At 42.7% G+C, this 20,154-nt stretch overlaps 1 protein-coding gene across 1 annotated transcript in view; it reads right to left on the bottom strand.

Annotated features, from left to right (window-relative positions):
• The window catches only part of rasgef1ba (RasGEF domain family, member 1Ba), a 36,729-nt gene that overhangs the window by 9,122 nt on the left and 7,453 nt on the right, over window positions 1-20,154 (bottom strand). The window contains exons 2-10 of the mRNA XM_015014948.1: window positions 13,926-14,111; window positions 13,607-13,729; window positions 13,378-13,515; window positions 8,110-8,325; window positions 7,682-7,756; window positions 6,742-6,837; window positions 5,613-5,715; window positions 3,806-3,885; window positions 2,369-2,464 (exon numbers count right to left, since the gene is read on the bottom strand). Coding sequence (XP_014870434.1) covers window positions 2,369-2,464; window positions 3,806-3,885; window positions 5,613-5,715; window positions 6,742-6,837; window positions 7,682-7,756; window positions 8,110-8,325; window positions 13,378-13,515; window positions 13,607-13,729; window positions 13,926-14,105 — 1,107 coding nt within the window. The 5' untranslated portion in view covers window positions 14,106-14,111. The remainder of the gene's footprint in view (window positions 1-2,368; window positions 2,465-3,805; window positions 3,886-5,612; window positions 5,716-6,741; window positions 6,838-7,681; window positions 7,757-8,109; window positions 8,326-13,377; window positions 13,516-13,606; window positions 13,730-13,925; window positions 14,112-20,154) is intronic.

Genomic DNA, 20,154 nt, shown 5'->3' with positions numbered 1-20,154 from the left:
ACACCCCCCCCCCCCCAAAAAAACCCCCCCCCCCCCCCCCCCGTCTGTCACCTCTTTCCTGACTTCCCCCCACCCATCAAACATTTATGACGCAATGCTTTTAGGAGCCACCAGAGCAGCAGCAGCAGCAGCAGCAGCTATCAAAAGCTATTTGGTTTGAATTCTTTGTGTATTACATGCTTAAAATCATCCAGTCGGACGTCACATCTGAAGCCACCGCACCCTCCTTTTGTTTTTCTGTTCCCTTCTCAAGCCTGCAGATTCGCCTCCCTTCCAGGGTGACTTCAACTGTAAACATGTTTCTGGGAAAAATTGGGAGCAGCTGACTGAGCCGTGTCTCTAAGAGGTCACGGATCTGGAACACGATGATCCACGAGGATCTGCAGGGGTCGGATGATGTTTACAAGGACACACTCGTGAGCGCGCACATGTGAGCATCCTAACAAACGTTCAACTCTGGGTGGGAGCAGCACGTTTCCTCATTATTAGTCCTTATTTACAGTGTAACACAGAAACGCTAATTATTTTATAGTGAGCAGGATCTAAATATGGAAGCTGGAAATAAGAATCAGAAATTCAAAGGAAGGGAGAAAAAGAAAGATTGAAGGCAGCAGGAAGAGAAGAAGGAAACAAGGAAGAAACCAAACTAGGAAACCAAACACTTCAAAAACATTTTACCAGTCAGTTTGTCTCATTTCTAGTGCTAAAATGTGATCACACTTGAAAAAATAAGACAAAACTATCATACAAGTTTCAGCAAGAAATAGGAGCTTGTTTAGTCAATATTTCCTTAGTATTGATGAAAAAGTTCTTGTTCCCTTGGCAGATTATTTCACTTATAACATGAGACAAATGTCTTGTTATAAGTGAAATAATCTGCCAACATGTAACTTATCATAAACAAGGTTAAGAAAGTTCATGAAAGAATGGCATATTTTATATATTGGTTTACAAATTGAACCTATTTGTTCTAAAGACAAGCAGTTTAACAGATTAAAAGTTTTTCAAACAGTTTAAAATCTGCATTAGAGGCGGATCCTGGAATATTCTCTGCATTCCTTTCAGTGAAATGTCGTAGAGGGCTGTTGCTACACAACCAAACATCAGACACACCAAGTCTGTTTCAGATTTGCAGTTTGCAAAACAGCAACAACGAGTCAGCAGGGAAACAAATGTTTGACGTTTCAAATCAGTAAAAGCAGCTGAAGCGGGGTTAAACTGAAGCCTCTGTTGATCTGCTGCGGTCTGAAGGTCATAAACCTTCCTAACAGGAGAGGTCACCAGCAGTAACATACCAGACTGCTTGGGAACTTTCCGTTTCATGACCTCGGCCTCTCAGCCTGGAATGTTTGGATATCTTGGCTCCAAAATAACTCCGGGAGCCGCGTGGATATTGACAGAACAATCCGTCTCAGTTAATAAAATGTTCGTGAGAGGAAGCTCGAAGGAGGAGGGGGCCGTCAGAGAACGCTATGTGATCTGGCAGGCGGCCATGTTGGACAGGACCCCCTCCTCTTGTGACTCGGTCACCGTGTCCACTCTGAGCTGTGCCGTTATGCAACCTCCTGACTGCGGAGGCCGAGTCGTCTGGGGATGCTGCTGGTGGCGTAAACACGGCGGGGACGCGGCGTCCAGACGCCAACCAGACACAGCCAGACGTTTGTTTTTCCCTCCCTTCATAAATATCTGAACTTTTTACGAAAGAGGAACGCTGGTTGAAGGAGACACAAACCCCCGTTACTCCTTTAGGTAGTCTCAGACTAGAGCTGAAACGTTTTTTGTTTTTGTTTTTTTTTTTCAGATAAATCATGATTAATCGATTATTGAAGTGATCGATTAATCATTAACTGGAGTATGTACACTCAAAAAAAGGCCATTTCCTGAAAGAACATACATAGACCAGTATCTAGGTCAAAACTCTACATAAAATATATGGTATATAAGATTTAAAAAAAAACTTTAGTTGCAGGGGCATCCTTTGCTACAAATAATTAAGGAATGGTATATTACTGCATTTTAGGCAGTAAAATGTTTATTTTCTTACTTAAAAATAATTAGATTAGTTGCTCATTTGCATCTTTTAATCTGTTTCTAATGTTGTTTTAAAGAGTTAGAAGTGAAATGAAAATTCTGGCGAATTTGACAAATTTCTGATTTGATTAATCATCAGAATAATCAATTGCTAAAATAATCATTAGTTGTAGCAGAATCTCAGTCAGATGTCTGAAGTGTAAATGTTAAGTCTGCGGCCCAGATGTTCAGACTTTCATGTCTGAGGCTGCTGGGTGAGTTGGAATAAATGCATTTCTGGAGTAAGCGTCACCAAACTTCAGATTCGATCCCAGGTCGGGTTCTGTTGAAGCCTCACCTTCTCTCTGCTGCTGTTGGCCGTGATGGACCTCTGCGTGGCGCCTCTCAGCGCTGTTCTGTAGTTGTAGAAGTTGCTTGAAGGATCCATCTGATGCTATGAAGAGGAAGACGGACACAGAGTCAGTTCAACATCTGGCGAAGACAAGAGCATAGGGTGAGCCAGCGTTTACATCTGGGGCCGATACGAACAGGAACCGAGCTAAAACACAGGCTGAAGTTCACTGAAGTACCCATCCAACCTGAACAAAATACATATGGGGCCCACATTCACATGTTCCCATAGTTTAATAAGAGAACCCCCTGAGTTTAAAGGAGCTATAAAGTTAGCATAACTGCAGCAACTTCTGCTTGAAAGTCCAGGATTTACGGCAGTCGGGCCCAGAGGAACTAAACAGGAAGGTAAAAGACGTTTTAAAGAGGATGAATATGACTGAAGAATAAAAGCTGATCATCTCCAGTGAGACATGAAGGGAAAATAACAGCGGCATCTGAAAAGCTTTCAGGTCCTGCACAGTCCCCGCTGACTTGTCAGATCTTTTACCAGATTGACTGACTGAGTGTTAGATATTCACTCTGAGTGTTGTCCCTGCAGTGTGCAGAGCTTTCCGAGCTTTCGCGTAGGAAAGCTGAGTGATCTGCGTCCGCCTTCAACATCTGGGGGCGTCCTGGCTGCAGAATTCCCACTCTCCGTCTGCAGACTTGTCAGTTCAGCATGTTTGCTGTTAGAGCTGCTTGTTTGTTGAAAGCGTTTACTTTCAACAAATCTGTGTGGAGTTTTCTTGTTGGTTGCAGAAATTTAAAAGTAAAGCTTTAACAATTTAAAATTTGTCCATCATTTACACATTTAAAACGGTGTAAAAATTAACTGCTTTTTTTGTTAAATCCCTGCAATGGCTAATAATGTTATCTATAACATTAGTCAATAACAACAACCAGATGTTACTACTGGCGGAAAAGTCGAAGAAGACGACAGGAAGTGGTAGGAGAGTGATGGCGCTGCAAGGTTTTAACATCTTATTGTGTAAACAAACGTATTCATGTGTGATTTTAACTGCATTTTTTCAACATTAGCAAAATATTGACAAGGTTTTATGCACATTTGAAATGGAAATCCAGCAATTGATTACATATCTTTACAAGCTTTTAGCAAGTTAGCTCATCAGGCTAGCTGCACAGTTAGCTCAACATTAATGACACTAGAAACCTGTCATCTGCACTTTTAAAATATAAAATATTTTCGTTTTTCAATAAGCAAGAGGAAAAGCGTGGAACCCTTCTTTCAGATAACAGCATGCAGCAACAGGCAGGGGAGGGGCTGAACAATGTGTCTCATTACAAAATTACAATTCATGAGCAGATGTTTAATAGAAAATATTATAATTACATGAAATGTTTAAGGTTTCTTATCATTTTTGGGTGATAATCACAGGCTCACCTCTAAGATGTCGAACTTGGCCGTTTTGACTTTACTCCAGGTTTTCTTCAGCCGGGACACGGGGCTCATGTTCATCCCAGCTGCAAGGCGAGGACAAGCACAAAAAAAAACGGAGAGAAAATCACAATGAGAGATAAAGAGATCACACATTTAGGCCAAGATGATCGCATTAACACATGGCATTTCCCTGCTCCGCCCTTCCTCTCCTCCCCTCGCAGTCATCGTCGCTCTGCTCTCTGTTTTTCAGGCTTTATGTTGTTTCCTCTGATGGAGCCCGGTTACAAGGACTGAGGAACAATGAGCGTTAGCGCACGCCTCGTTTCCCCTCCCAGCTCTCTGCTTCCCATATGCTAATCCCTCTGCATGTTGGAGTGTCTTACAGGTCACACTCAGAGCAGGAACGACAAAAACATCTCCTACACAGAAAGTGGAAATCCAAAACTCGGAACCGATCCACCCAGGTTGAGTGTTATGTTTCCAAATAAAACCACAGCGGAGGAAAGTGGGATCTGACGTCGCCTTGGTAACTCCATCTAAGAACAAGGCCACCAGAAGCAGGTGTGGTAAAAACAAGCCCTTTAGTAGCTTAGATTCTGTGATTTTCAGCAGTAAACTGGGATGCTTTGGGTTTAGTTGTCTTCTTCTAAACACAAAATCTTACCAAGTATTTTCGGTCTAGTTTCTAGTGCAAATATCTTAGTTCACTTGAAATAACACAAAACTAACGTACGAGTAACTTTTCAGCAAGAAATAGGAGCTTGTTTAGAGTCCTTAACAGTGATGAAAGTTATTTTTTTATTGCCAGATAATTTCACTTGCAACAAGACATTTTTGTCAGTGTTACAAGTTAAATAATTTGCTAATAAAACTAGAACTTTTTCATCAATATTAAAGAATGATTGAGTTAAAACAAGCTCCGATATCCCGCTGAAAAGTTACTTTTACGTTCGTTTTTTCAAGTGTACTAATATAGACCAAACATGCTGGGTAAGATTTTGTTTTTCGCTGCGATGCTCTCTTTCCGTCAGTATTCAGTCTAATTTCCAACTTTTTTATCCTTTCATGACATTCAAATCACATGTGGTTGGAGCAGAACGAAACCCAGCCTCAGATTTGGTAAAGTTTAAAACTATCCTGCTTGGTAAATAAGAATATTTCCTTCAGAGGTGAGGCAGCCTTTTGGATGAGGCACTTCAGTAATGCCTCGCCCCGGTGGCTCCCTGGAGAGGAGGCTGGTGCAGACAGTTTTGCCTTTGGCACTCTGTCCGTCTCTCAGGGGAGACGGGTAGAGGACAGCTGGCACTCCAATGTTCCCTCCTCTCCATTGTGTGTCGACTCTCTCTCTGGTCAGTGTTGACCATCTGCTTTGGCTGGTTTGTTCCCAGTCCTCCTGTGATTCTGACCCTTCCCCCTTTACTCTGGACACAAAGATCCTCGGCTCTCCTCCTGCCCCGAGGCCAGGGACAGGAGCCAGATCCACTCCCCTGGTGCCGCTCAAAGAGCTGTTCGCCAGGCCCCCAGTGAGGTCAGCACAGCGCCTGAGGAGATTCACCACTAAGTGCTTTTAGACTCCTTAAAGAGATCCACTAAAACACTTTTATTGAGTCTTTTGCAGACCCCAGTTGGATCTGGGATGTCTGTTTGGTAATTGGTTCAGGCTACACAGATGCACTGGTCGTGCAAACTAAAATGAGAGAAACAAAATCTAATCACTTAAGATTTGGCAGAAAGAGGAAAGAGGAGTTCTCAACAATGCAGTTAAGCAAAAAGCTGATTTGGGAGGAAATAAAACATACAAACAACTCACATATGATGGCCATGAGGGAGTTAAAGTTGCCGATGTTGAAGCATTCACGTGCCACGTCGATGAAGAACTCGATGACTCGAGCTCGATGCTTTTTCTTCACAGGCTGTGGGAAATAAAAATGTACAGAATTATGAACGGAAATTAAAAACCTGTGAGAAACACTAAGGTCAGTTTGAATGCAGAGATTTTTACTACACTATGTGTGTTTTCTTCATTTGTCCTGTTTGTTTGGGTTTTTGAACCAATGTGACCAGAAGCTAAACATACGTTTATTTTCAACAATATGTAGTGTAGTAAACTTACAACTACAAAAAGGTAAAAATATTAAGTTTTGGTTTTAACTGGTGGTGGGAAATGTCAAAAATAGCTTCTTCCAGTTAAACAAACTGGTACAGAAAAAACATAAATATAAAGTCTTCATTTATTGTTTCGGTTTACAAGCTAGCATTAGCACTAGCATTAGCACTGCGGCACAGTTAGCTGCTAAATAAAGTTAGGAAAGTAGCAGATTATAACCATGAGCCTTTGCTTGATAAGCTGTGGAGCTTTTTGTTGCACAAATACATGAGGAGGTGTGGTTACCACTTTGGCATATTCTGATTGTTTTGGGGTTTTTCACTGCAGCACAGCTCTGCTACATAAAGCTTAACAAAGTGATGATTTAAAACAATGAGCTACTTTTTAAAAACCTGGGTAATTGTTTGCAATTTGTTTATAATTTTTTTTTAAATCTAGGAACTATGCTATATATTGAGTGCCTGGGTTTTTGGGATTTTCAAGTTTCTCTGTACAAACAAGCTAGCGTTAGCACTGCTGTTTTAATTAGTTGCTACAAAACATTAGAAAATGAGCAGTCTTAAATGTAAAAGCTGTGAGCATATTTATGAATGATTAATTTTCAAAACTTAGACAAACATTTTAACGGAAAATGAAATTAGTGTGACCAGCATCTGTTATAAAATAGTATTTTTTCAGAAAAGATTGAAAGAGAGAAAATTATTTCCACCAAATTTGCTTCCAGTAAGGCTACAGGGATTTATCTTTTTTGCATTCTTTTAGAAAAATTTCCAATTGCTGCTGCTTTCATTATCATTAATCAGGAAAACAAAGACTAGTCTTTGCCACTCACCAAACAAATCTCTGTGGCCACCAAATAACTGAGTCTGTTGAACCAGTCCACGTAGGCTTCCAGGTTGCTGGCCTTCTTGCGATCACTGAAGCAGCTCTGTAACAATAACAGGTTTTCTATTAGTGACGCTGGTAACTGCAACCTGAAACATTTCTGGATGGGTGAAATAAAGCTTATATTTGCCTTTTTCTCCTCCCTCCCAGTCAATGCATCACTGAGCAAACTAAATAACCTCCAATCTCGCTCAACTTCACCGTGCCTCCATCAGGACAATAGTTGTCCCATGTTGCATTCAGCTTCTTTGTGTGGATTCCTCTTGATCTGATTCCACACATTCCTCTGGCCTTACGCCACTCTCCCCGCCAGGCACATTTTAAATGCAAACACACACACGCATACACATGCACAAACGCCGTCATTTCTGTTTTTGAAGGGGCTTGTTAGGGGTACGAGGCAAACTGGCCACAGGCACAATGGCAGCTCTAACCCCCTCCATCAACTCGCCTTCCGAAAAAAGGGTCTGTTGCCTAGCAGCCGAATGCCAGACAAGAGAGCCCGCCACCCAAAACACACACCCCTTCCCAATACAAACCCTTAGGAGCAGCGGTTGCTAAGAGATGAGGTGCACATCTAATCCAGACTCTGGGATGATTTGGGGAAATAGCCAGTCAGGTGTGTGTGAGTATGTGTGTGATTGTGAGGTGGATATTTGGTCTGCTGCTGCAGTCTGAAACCACCTGGCCTCGCTCTGACCTGCGCAGCAGACAGAAACCGTGTTGTGTCAACTCAAGATCCGTCTGGAGTGAAAACTGGAGCTTTCCAAACCATAATAAAAAGACAGATTGGATCGGCTGCCGTGCCGTGCAGACAGGGAACAAAGACTGAGTAACCTCTGGGCAGTCTTTCTTATCTGCTGGTTTATTCTTAGAAAAGCTGTTACCTTGTCATTGTCCAGAGGGTCTTTATGGACGAAAGCCTGAACAAACTCTTCAGGTCCGATGTAACTCAATCGCTCCTGAAAGGAGAAATGAAAAAATTAGCTCCCTTAATCTTTAGATGCAAGAAGTTTTTCTTTATTTTTGCTCCACGTTAGAAACTCCAACACACTGGATTGATTCATGGAAATCAACGACTCTCCTCAGTAACCGATTACTATATTATATTATTTCAATAATCGATTAATCCAATTAATCGTTCCAGCCCTATTTGGCATGAGAACTTAAACCCAGCAGTGTAACAAAATAAAAAGGGTTGCTGGAACCCGAATTATGAGAATTAGCCTTGTGAGCCAAACACGCCTGAGAATCTGATGGATTTGTCCTTGACAAGAAGCCAAGAAATCTAACAGGGAAGTAAACGTCTGCGTACCAGCTCTATGTGTGTGAGCTGCTGGGCGACAGTGAAGGGGTCGTTGCAAATGGAGAGCAAGTCTCTTTGGGTTGCTGCCTGGGGTTTGGCCTTCAGCGCCGTCAGCCGCTCCGCCACCGTGGCGTTGACCTTCACCAGCGCCTCCTCGTACTGGCTGAGCACCGTCAGCCTCCTGATCAGACCCTGGCTCATCTGCCCCACCGCCTTCTTGTACACCTGGAGGATACAGAGAAGGGAAAAGACGGTTATTGAGAGCCTGATATCTAAAATAGACAAGGAATATCGTCTGGAACGCCAAGGATGTTGCTGTCCTGTTCTAAAGGATTTGTGTTTGCAACTTTTGGGTGGAGAGTACCGAAAACTGTAGTAAGAGTAGAACTACACGTCTACATATTTTTACTCAAGTAAAAGTAAAAAAGTAGCTGTCCAAGAAATTACTGGAGTAAGAGTAAAACAGTATTTGGTAAAAGGTTTACTCAAGTTCTGAGTAGCAGATCTAATTATCAATCATTTAATAATTAAAAATTACATCATGTATTTCCATTCATATAAGAAACAAAAAAAAATCTGACAAAAGACATTTTCTTTCAATAAACTTATGAAAAGTTACTTGAGTAATTGTAACTAGTTACTACCCAAATCTGGAAGTTACATAAGCCCCCATTGCCCTTTGATGGCGCTCAAGAGGGGCAGAGCTCTTGGCTCGGTAGCTCCGGGGGTCGAGAGGTCGGCCTGTTCTGAACATTTCCTGTGACTCCAAACAGACCACAGTTAGATAAGAGTTCCCTCACTGACCAAGTTCGGCCCACAAGTTGCATAAGATGAGAAGTACATGTGTGCTTGATTTTTGTGTATTTGGAGGAGATCGCCCTGTAAAGATATTTGCACTACAAACTAGACCAAATCAAAACTTGGTAACATTTCGTGTTTTTGCAGTTGAAGGTGATGGAGTTCAGTTTTCTTTGCTGGACTTTCTGCCAGTTCAGTTTTAAAATCTGATGAGGAGCCAAGATTAACCCAAAACACATTTTTTTTCTTCCTTTGAGTGCTGAAAAATTAATGTAATATTCCAAACATCCAACAAAAGATTGAACAAATATTCCGCCTCAATCTGAAAACAGCGCTGCAACAGTCCACTGAACACTTGGACAACAGCGAGGAATGCCACAAGTGAAAATCGCTGCGGTGGCCACTTCAAAGTCAGCCATCTGCTGCTGCTTCTGTCCCCACCACACACAGACGACACGCTGGGCTCGGGTAAATTTAGCTGCAGATCTTGGAGGCAGCATGTTCTGCCTTTGCTGAGCAGAGGGACTCCATCACAACTATTGGTGTTACGAATGAGGGAGCCTAGCAGGAGCCCAGTGTTCGCCGACACCACGAACCCTGGCGGTGAGCCGAAGCTGGCAGATGACCGCTCGCTGCCAGCCATCACCAGTGAGGGCGTGGCTGGTCTGCTTTTTTAATGCGTTTGTTTTTTCTGGCCGTGCGACATCACCACCTGATCTGAAGCAGACACTCGCCAAAGTGTTTTCAGATGTTCATCCAACCAGAACTAATGAAAGAAATACTGAAATCTGCATTTTATCCACAAATATAACCCTGATTTCAACTTAGGAAGCAGTAAGAATAACTGTTCCTCATCCAGCAGTCATGACGTTTGCTTTCATCCCAACGATCTTTGCAGCTGACTCCTACTCCGCTGCTAACAACTGCAGTTTAAAAAGGGAAACTTTTGGGACCAGTATGAGTTCACTGAGTTTAACCTTCCATATCGTCATGTCGACTGCAAAAACACAAAACCTTTCCAAGTGGCAGAATGGAACCTAAATTATCCAAACTTATAATCATTATATCAGTAAAGCTTACATATTTTTACAAAAATATGTCACAGAATATGTCACCATGTTGTGACAGTTTGGTATCAGCTGCCAGAAAATACCAGTGCTTCTATTGCAGTCTGCAAAAATGCACCAATCAGAGCCAAGAGGCGGGTCTTAGCGCTGTCAATCATCCTCCTGTACCTGCTCAATGTGCTAATAGCGGAAAAACTATTCATCCGGCTTCATCTGTGGCTATGCTAGCTAGCCTCAGCATTCATGACAGATTATGTTGTGGTGAACCACAAGGGCAAGCAGGACGGGTTGACAAAAGAGTGATTGACAGCGCTAAAACCCTCCTCCTGGCTCTGATTGGTTCCTTCTGACTGAATGTATGTTACTGGGAGAAGGTAGAGGAGTTCAAATTTTTCAGAGTGTGTGTCTTATACTGTCACGTCATTAGGATAATTTGTAAAAAACATATTTTTTAAATACTTACATACTGCAGCTTTAATCTACATGTAAAAACACAAACTAGCACCAGCTGGGTAAATGGAGATCCCAGAGCTAGACTTGCTTCTTAGCTCCTGCTTCCTAATATATCCAACCAAATCCATAATGACAGTGTCAGTATGGAGATCAAGGTCCTGGTGTGTATTCAGTGTGGTTTGGACTCAGCCTTTAGCAGATGTTCAGGGCATCTATTCTGGATCCGGGTCTGTTTTCCCAGAGCTGCAGCTCTGCACATTCTGGTTCTTACTCTGGTCAGCAGACATGATTCTCTTAAATACTCCAATTTTAAAACAGATATGAAGCTGCGCTCTTCTCACTCACATTTACTGCAACAGGGATGGTTCCAGGAAATATCCTCTGGGCGTTTCTACCACTAACATGTTTTAATCAGTTCATCACCTACAGACGCATGAACAAAACAGTTACAAACTTTTGCAGAGGCGATTTGTGTCCCACTGAAGTTTCCCTGAAAACCTTGTTCTCCGTCACGCCGAGCAAAAAGAGAGGCTTGTGTTTGGCTGATGGCTGCAGGATATTCAGTGTTAGTGACTCTGACGGTAAATCGAATGTTTATACGCTGTTTAACTCAGACGTCTATGACCTTTGACACTTTTATGCACAAGTTGTTAGGATTGATCAAACACGTTCAGAAAATATCCAAACTCATTTTTGGATTTTTTTTTTTTTTTTTGCAGATTTGATTTACTGAAATAAACATCACCAGAAAATTTCCCTTTGCATGTTCAGACTAGTTTAGTGATGGTCATTATTGGAAACAGTGGCAGAGAGGAGCTTCACTGTTATCTAACAGGATCTCTTTGCCACCAAGCATGAAATCCACTCATGGGAAAGTACCGTGGAAACTCGCCACAGTTTGCTTTCTGTTTTTATTAAGCGCAGCTAAATGTCAGCTTCTGTTCGTCTAATATGAAATCAAAATATGTTTGTGGCCATCAAAACAAAACTGCATCTCTGTGAGCACGACTGGACGCGTGCAGACATGTTGCAGGTTGTTTCCAGGCTTTAACAGAAACAATCAGACACATGGAGCTGTAGCATTGATGTTTTGATTCAGCCTTGATCGATACTTGGTGGTATTGATGGGTCATTCGAAGCCTGTTTTTAAAATGAGAGTTTGAAGGATTGGAGAAGTGGTTTATTAACTTCCTTTTTTAAATGTTTTTAAGTTCTGCATCTTTCTTACTCATCTTAAATCAGATAAAGTAGAGCAGAAATCTTTGCATTGCGTCAAATGAAAGCTGCAGTCCAGGCCGTCCAGTCTGCAGCAGCGACATGCCAACACATGTAGGTGTCCTGCATCCTGCCTGTTGCACTGAAGCTTCCCAACGTTTGTAGAAAGCAGTGACTATTTTTAAAGTTGATCGGCTCTTTAATTGGGTTATTACATGATGAGCTGAGACGGCAAAATCTGGCAGAAACAGAAGGTCAGTATGGAGGATCGAACTGAGGATCATCTGCATAAAATGAATCTGTTCAGGTTTCATTCATGCATTTTATTTACAGCTAAAACCACTGATGTTGCCACATTAGGTTAGATATTGACTTTGTTTCACGTTATAAGCATTTAATTTCAGTTGACATTAATAATTTTAATTAGTTTTTTGTTTTAAATATTAAAATGACTCCCATACTTTCCTCTTTTAGCTCTTTTCACTTCACGCCGTCAAGTGTTATGAGGAAACCTGAAACTGCAGCCGCGTGCGTTACTCAACAGGTTGTTGCTAGGTAACCAAAGACTGAGTGAGTGAGTTCATGCTAACCACCTAGCTAAGCTCACTGTGAGAACTTTAATGGCTAAAGTCTTCCCTCTGCCTACATCTCCCAGAATGCTGTGCGGTTCAGTGAGTAGGACCACAAAGATGAGTAAATAGCCACACAATGAAGATTATCCACATAGGATTACTGTCAACTTAAATCTGTGTAAGTCTTACAGTGAACTGCAGCCTTCACAGGATGATAGGAGGATTTTCCTTTTTGAAGATTGTTGAGAAAATGCTCTTAGACTGTTTTCTTCACCAAATGTGATGTGAATCTCATCCCTGCCAGGATGTCATCTGACCCCCAAACTGCTGAGACCTTCCCTAACGGTGAACTCAGGTACTTTCACTTTGAGCTTCTGCTGCTATTTTTATCCTACGCTTGCATTTCCTTTCAAAACAAACGCAGCATGAGTCACTGCCTGTCAAAACAATGTCTCTGACTGAAAAGTGGAGGGTCAGCATGTTCGCCAGGGACAAAAACGAGTCGACTCTACCTTTATTCAACCGGCCCAGCTCGCTGTGCACTAAGCCAGGGACGATCAGCTCTTCTGCAGTGGAACAAACCAAACGCTGCTTAGGAAGGAGCATGCAGCAGAGACCAGAAAAACCCACCTAGCTGCTAAACAATGAGGCTTTTCTCTGAACGCAGCCGGCCTCAAAACCTGCTTTGTTGCCACTGACACCCCGCTTTCCCTCCCACAGCTGCTATCTGTGGAAAAGATCTGCAGAGCCTGAAACTCTGTGCGGACGGCTGGTGTCAAACATTATCATCTAAAACACTAGGGGTGCACCGGTTGAAGCTTTCTGGCCGATCCTTAAAAATCCAGACCTGGCAATGTGATTATGGCAGATACTGATGTTTTTGTCTGACGTGTTGCTAAATATAGCAAGAAAGTTCCTGAGTTGGCAACAGTGAAGTGACTATTGTTAAATGCAAACGTGCAAACATGACCTGGTGGGCCGGTCTGTCAGTCAAACCTCTCTAACGGGAAAGTGGAAGGGGACAGAGGCTGACGTTTAGACCTGTACTGAGGTTTCACGTGAGTATCGGCCAATCACCAATCTCCCAAAATAAAGCAAATCAGCGCCGATAAATCGGTGCACCCCTAAAAAACACAGTTTTTCAGACGTTAAATCAGGAAGATCAAAGTGACCTCATCTCCGCTGGCGAGCCGGTGGGTCAGCTCCTTCAGGCTGCGCATCATCCGCTCATCCCTGAAGTCATAGGGAAACGTTTCCGTCCACTCCGTCAGCAGCTGCAGAATCTTTGGAGTGATCTTTCTGAGTCTCAGCTGGAAATTCAGAACAAGTGGACAGTGAGCGAACAGCAAAGCAGCCAATCGGGGTTGAGATTCAGTTTATTAGATGAAAAGTTCAGCAAACCTTATCTGCTTGAGGATCACTAAGTCGCTGCTGCTCCATGCACAGGTGGCACACTTTGGACATAAGTTCATACGGGTGGATGAAGAGGCGAGAACTGAGCAGGAAGGTGAAGACATAGGTCCTCTGCACAGGAAGGAAAATATAAAAATATTCACAATCACAAGGCTGAGGGTAAGTGAGGGTATTTCTCAAACTTTCATGGCCTGGTGACCAAGAAAAGAAACTCAATTCATGAGAAGAAACAGAGAAAATGAAAGCAGGAACTTTGATCTAAGAGCAAAAGGGTTTCAGAGTAAATTAGGCAGAACATTGCACTCACGTCTGGATAATAGTCCACAGTTGGCACCAGGTGGTGAATGAGGGCCTCCAGGGAGCCGGACGCCAGGTTGTTGTCGTGATAATAGAGGCCGGGGTAGACTTCCTCCTTGGTCTCGTCGTACAAATTGTTGTTGTAGCCACCGGTGTTCAGCTGCCCCTTGAAAGGTGGTGTCTGCGGCATGTTGTCCTGTCCAGACAAAGGGAACAAACATCAGAACAGACGGGCAACGCTTCTCCGCCTTTCCTGGGGCGAATTTAGCCGCAGACGCTGGTGCAGCAGAGCGGCCAAAAAAATCCAAAATAACTACAGACTGCAGAACGTTTGTTTAAGAAAATGGGGTTGCACACATTCCCTAAACAAAGCGTTTCCTCACATGGACGTTTTTGGCCTTCTGGGTTTCAGCTGTGTTTATGTGGAAAAACAACAATTAAGAAGCAAAGGTAGGTAAGGAGACAAATAGAGGTAACTCTGAGGTTAAACAGATCCTAACCTCAGTCCAGGGACTTAATGAAGCCCACCAAAACAGGAGTAAATGTCAACTCAGACCAGACACTGAGGTTTGAGTTATGGAGATGCGGTCCAGAAAAATGTTATTCTGGTCCATAAACCAGAATTTTTTCAAAGTCTTTTTGGAAATTGTTCCTGGAGGTGGAGAGACGCTGCGTGTCTGTGCAACGTGTAGATCAAATTCAACCATAAAACTCAAAAAAACAATTTCCAGAATCTAAATCCTTTTCACTTGACGATTTTGGCCCATGTGACAAAAGGTTTGATGAAGGCCATTGAATGGGAAACACGAGCTCTTTACCTTGAAAATGTGAACAGAACTGGTCCAAAAAGCTTTAGTATAACCACTGTTTCCTAGCAGCAAACATAAAAATGTAACAATTAGCTATTAAATAAGAAAATCTAATTAACAGGAAAATCTTTGATGCTGAACCCTTTGGGACTCTCAGATTACCGTTGGTAAATAAGTCTCTGTTAAAACAAACAGAAAACATTGAGAGAGCAGAAAAACGTGTGGAAGCTCATGAGAGATTCTGGGCCAATCTGCAGCCCTGCAGGAGGGCTTGACTGTTGTTTCACCCTGAAATCATCACGAAGCGATCACACTGTCTGCCCAGTTCCTCCGCGGTCATGTGTGTGTGTACGTGACTCAGACTGTGGATGAGCGTTGGTGTGTGCCTGTGGGCGGTGGGTTGGTGTGTGTGTGACCTGAAGGAAGCAGAGAGGAGTGTGTGTTGTCAGATGTAAAATCCTCGTGTTTTCAGGCAATCGCAGCTTTGACAGTACCTGTGAAAGTGCAGGATGTGTGTGGAAACGACGCCACCGGATGTTTTTACCGTAAAAAGATGAAAACAGCTGACAGTGTGATTGATGATGGAAAGGCTCTTATATCTGGGTGATAAATCGACTCTATTGATTAATCGCATTTTGGATGTTTTAAGATTTCGTTTTTGACAAATCTGGATTTTTTTTCACCACTTCTTGGGTTTCTGGAGCCGCCATCTTGTTTGAGAAGCATGTTTACAGCTGCTATTTATTAGACTTTGAGTTCAGCTCAAGTCAGGATATGTCTTCCTTTTTTTCTACAAGAGTAAGGTAATAATGTTACAAGAATACATATGAGTGAAAAATAAAGTCTGAATATTACCAGAATAAAGTCATTGGTCTCATTAAAACAACTTTTGTTGATGTTCTTGAGGTAAAATTGCTTCTTTGTTCTGCTAACATTATGTCTATGTTGTTGCAATTAAACAAAAATACTTGTTTAATTATAATACTTATATTTAAAAATATTTTATGTCATTTGTAATTTCTTTTTTGAAAAGAAAGCAAAACGAGAGCAAAGAAAATAAAACATAAAACTGATTAAAATTGTAAATCGGATCTGGTGTGATCACCCCTACAGATGGGGACGAGAAAAGGTTTTTCAATTAGTTTGGTTTGTTTGACACAGTGCAGTGTGAAAACAAACCGCAGCAGCTGAAAATTTAATAAATGTTGCAATTTTGATCCCCAATCAAATCTATCAGACTATCAGGAGTGAAAACAACCTTAAAGAGTTTTAACCAGAAACCCAAACTAGCCATTTTGCTCTGAAGGGTTGACCTTTAACCTGGCGCCGCACACTAAATGCCAAGAGAGAACACAGAGGGATCCTTCTACCCCGGAGGTGGAAGAGACCCAAAAATCCCAACCCCGGTCCGCCCTCACACACCCGCGCCGCCCAGCAATATGCTGCCCTGTGGCCGCCCGCCAAGTGTGAAAGCCTTTACGGCTGACGCACTGCAGAGCTGCCAGGGATCGATTCATGGATGCCAGGAGGAATAAAAACTGCACCTGCCCACACACTGAGACAAACAGCTCAAATAAATTCAGGGGTTTGTTGTGCAGCCAAGCAGAAAAGGCTTAGAAAACCCTGGAAAAAAAGGCTGGTAAACATCAGCTGATCAAATCAGATTCAGCTGATTCTGCTGAGCAGGTGGGTAGATACCAGAACCTTCCTGTTTTTATTCATGAGCACTTTTTAAGCTCACATCAGACCCTCCTAAACAGTCCCCTTCATCCAAACACATGCCGCTCCATAACGCACATGTGCACAAACAAACCAGCGCCATTATTCAGCCAGACAAGCGTGGCCATTTCCATGAGAATGGCGGGTGTTGTGGAGTCAGAGCGCAGCGGCCTCGGCATCTGCCGCACCATGTGGCCTCGACTCAAAGGCGAGGGCATCACGAGTCAGACGGGCGGAAGAGGAGGGATGCTCACACACAAAGTCAACAGTTGAGAGAAGTTTGTTTACTCCTCGGAAGGTTTTACTGGCAATAACTTACACGGAGGGACACTTCTGCACTGCGCAGCAGCCAAGCCTGATCGCAGAAGCACAAAGAAGTCGTAAAAGTTGGGCTTCAAGGGAAGAGAAAAGCAGCAGTGGCAGGTGATCGAGTGCTGAGAACGTCACTGTTCCTCGTTTCCCAGCTGGGATCTGAACACTGAGCTCCTCTGAAACGCAGCACTGGACATCCTGCACACCATCACTCTGACTGCTTAGCTCCTGAACAAGGTTCACTGTTCGCAGTTTGGACTTTTTCTTTCTTTCTGGCTCTCAAACTGAAAAAAGAACCACAGAGGAGTGTTGCATCAACTGTCTACAAACAAACGAGCTATAAACTGCAAACGGGTCCAAAAACGAGGAGCAGTTCAAACAAATTGATCTAATCAGATTAATCATGACAAATCGATTATAGAAATAACTGTCAACTAATTTAGTAATCAATCATCAACTAGAAAAAAAGGCCATTTGCTGGAAAAACCCACGTCAGAGCAGCAATTAAGCCAAAACTGGTTCAAATTCACTAAAGGAATGTTTTATTACTACATTTTAAGCCAGAAAATCTTTATTTTCTTATTCACAAAAAGAACAGTTATTTGTTTATTTACATCTTTTAATGCATTCATAGTATAGTATAAAAGGATTAAGTGGTTAAATGAAAAATCTGTGAAATGTGCCGATTTTTATCCGATTAACTGTTAGAATAATCGATTGATGAAATAATTTGAGAGACAGCCAGAGGAGTTGAACATCTGAAAATCAAATTACAACCAAATGAACCTAATTCTGGTTGCAAGTCGTAAAAGCAGAAACCACTTTTTGTTTTCAGCCCCATCGCTCACCTTCCTCCAAACCCAGAGATCTTTGTCCCCAGACAGACGATCGCCTTTAGATGTGGAGCAGCAGCTCTACTCTTTAAAACCTGGTTACAGAAATAAGAAGAGGTTTTCTTGTCACCTTTTCTGAATGAAGGCCGTTTATTTGTCCAACCCAGCAGCTGCAGCCTTCCTGAGGAAAACAAACCCAGGATGCTGAGCAGCAGAAGACCAGCGACACCCTGTGATTTACACATGGCTTCCAGGTGCCGGTCCGGGCGAGTCCGCCGGTCCGACGCAAACAAACCCTCAACGCTCCACTGCTGGTTCAGAGCGAAGCTGCCGGCTGGGAGGTAGATGGAGGTAAACAAACAACATGCCAATAAAATAAAAGGAAATGGAGGGGGATGCTTAGGTTGGGTAGATGATCTTAATTATAGCCCTACTGGCTGAGTGTGCAACCATCTGTCACTGCTGAGGAAGTCTGTTTTGGACTTGAAATGGGTATAAAAACAGAAGAAATTCTGCTTGCTGAGTTTAACGGTGACTGTATGAGAAAAACTCATTTCAGTCACATCAGGGTTTTGCCACATTTTTCTAACATTTGCATGTCAGAAGTACCTGAAATCTGTGTCCAGTTGCAGAAAGAACTTGATTCTTTTGAACGCGTTCCCCCTGAGGGCTGGAGAATCATTAGCGGAGTGAGCGCTCAGGTAATTTACCCCTGAAAACGGGTGGGGCAGCTCCACCCTCAGGTGGCTCTCTATCTCCGGCCAAAATAACGAGCTTCCAACCGATTCCTCTGAGGCTCGTAATGACCCTCAACAGGCATCATCTCTTCAGAGGCAGGAAAACTGCAGAGGAAATCCTTACCTTAACCTCAGAGATGAAGAAGGGAAACCCTCAACTGATTCTGTTTCAAGAACCAGACAGAAGTGAGGACTGGAGGTCAGCAGGAAGCCTTGGGGATCCTGAAGGGAAACGGTCTGAAATGTGTCTGTTCCTCCACTAAAAATAGATCCATGGAGCTGGGCATGGGGGGATGTGGTGGAGACGCTTTGAGGGATCCTCAGTGCACAATCAACACACACACACACACACACACACACACACACACACACACACACACTGCCACTCTGCTGTGTAAACACTGACAGGCATGAGGAATCTCACTCATCTGTGGCCGGAGGAAATGAGGCAGAGATATGGCTGGAAGAAGCCAGAAGCTGAACTGAGGTCAGAATTATTTTAAAGGGGACCATTATGCAACATTTTCCAGGTTTTTATACTTCCATTTGGGTTTCTGCTGCTTCTAAAAACAGTCCAGTCGTGTTTTTGACAACCAGTTAATGTTTTTTTGATGTCTGGAAAAAGAAGCCATTTAAAAACCTTCAGCATGAAACATCACAAATCAACAGGTGGTTACTTAAGAGCCAGCATGTTTGGTCAGCTGGTTTTACCGCTGTATGTTTAAGTGTTGATTTACCATCCAGAAACCACTTGCTTAATTTTTGTTGGTTGTGCAGGAGGCTTCACTTCTGCTTTTCAAAGATATGTGGTTGTATAATCATGCATCTGTTCGCAGCCATTTCCACATGCGAGTGTAAACTAAAATCTAATTATCTAAGAAAGATTTTGTGCAAAAAATGTGTTGAACATGTTTTACATTTCCTATAAACTTATTCTCACCTGCTCCAGGAAGCACAACATGTCACTTTTAACCTGCTGAAACCAATCCAAAGCACATCAGTGAACATTACAAAAACTGTCATTTAGAAATAAAAACCTGTGATGCAACACATCAGTCTGACAGCAGCGTATCAGTCTGGGAGGTGAAGCGCAGCCACTGATAGCTCCTGCGCCGTTTCCTGAGCTCATTTATGGCACTGATGGGCGCTGTTAAAGCAACAACGTTTAAAGTGGGGAAACGCCAGCAGCTGCTGCAGCGAGCGAGAAAAATCACAGCTTCCATCCAGCAATCTGTCACCTGGCATCATCAGTCCCCAGCAGGATCATTAATCCCAAACGGACGACGCAGAGACGCTGCAGACGCAACCAGGATGTCAAACATCAGAAACTTCTCAGTTTCTGTGAAATAAAATAAACTGAAACCAGGAGAACATGTTTTTTTTTTTTTCTTTCCAGAAAGGGGAAGTCTGAAACCTGTGGCTCCACAGTTCAATGTGGGCCCTCCAAAGAAATTTTATTAGCTTTGGACAAATAAAATACTGCAAATATATAAAGTTTTCTATGTATTTTAATGGAATATCTGCACATTCTCATAAGACAAAGTTCCTAGTAGAACAACAAACCCTTCTTTTGTTTTAAAAACAGAAATGAAGCCATGATTCTTTCACCGTCAAACGAAAAAAGTCAGAAAAAGGAATGAATCCAGTTTTAGCACCGATTCATCTCACTGCACAAACTGATGCAAGCTGGAGGCATGTAGAGGTTTTACATCGTTTCCTTCCTTCAGTCTAAAGTATTTTCAACGAAATGCCAGAGAAAGAGCCAGAATGACAAGAGCTTTCTCCAGGTGTGTTGAAGAACGAACACAGTAAAAAATGCTGGGTTATTT

This window comes from Poecilia latipinna, unplaced genomic scaffold (genome assembly GCF_001443285.1).
Source record: "Poecilia latipinna isolate Pla-1442-1.1 unplaced genomic scaffold, P_latipinna-1.0 Scaffold1866, whole genome shotgun sequence".
Classification (NCBI taxonomy): Eukaryota; Metazoa; Chordata; class Actinopteri; order Cyprinodontiformes; family Poeciliidae; genus Poecilia; species Poecilia latipinna.
The sequence above is the reverse complement of the archived record's forward strand: the minus strand, read 5'-3'. Positions and strand labels throughout refer to the sequence as shown.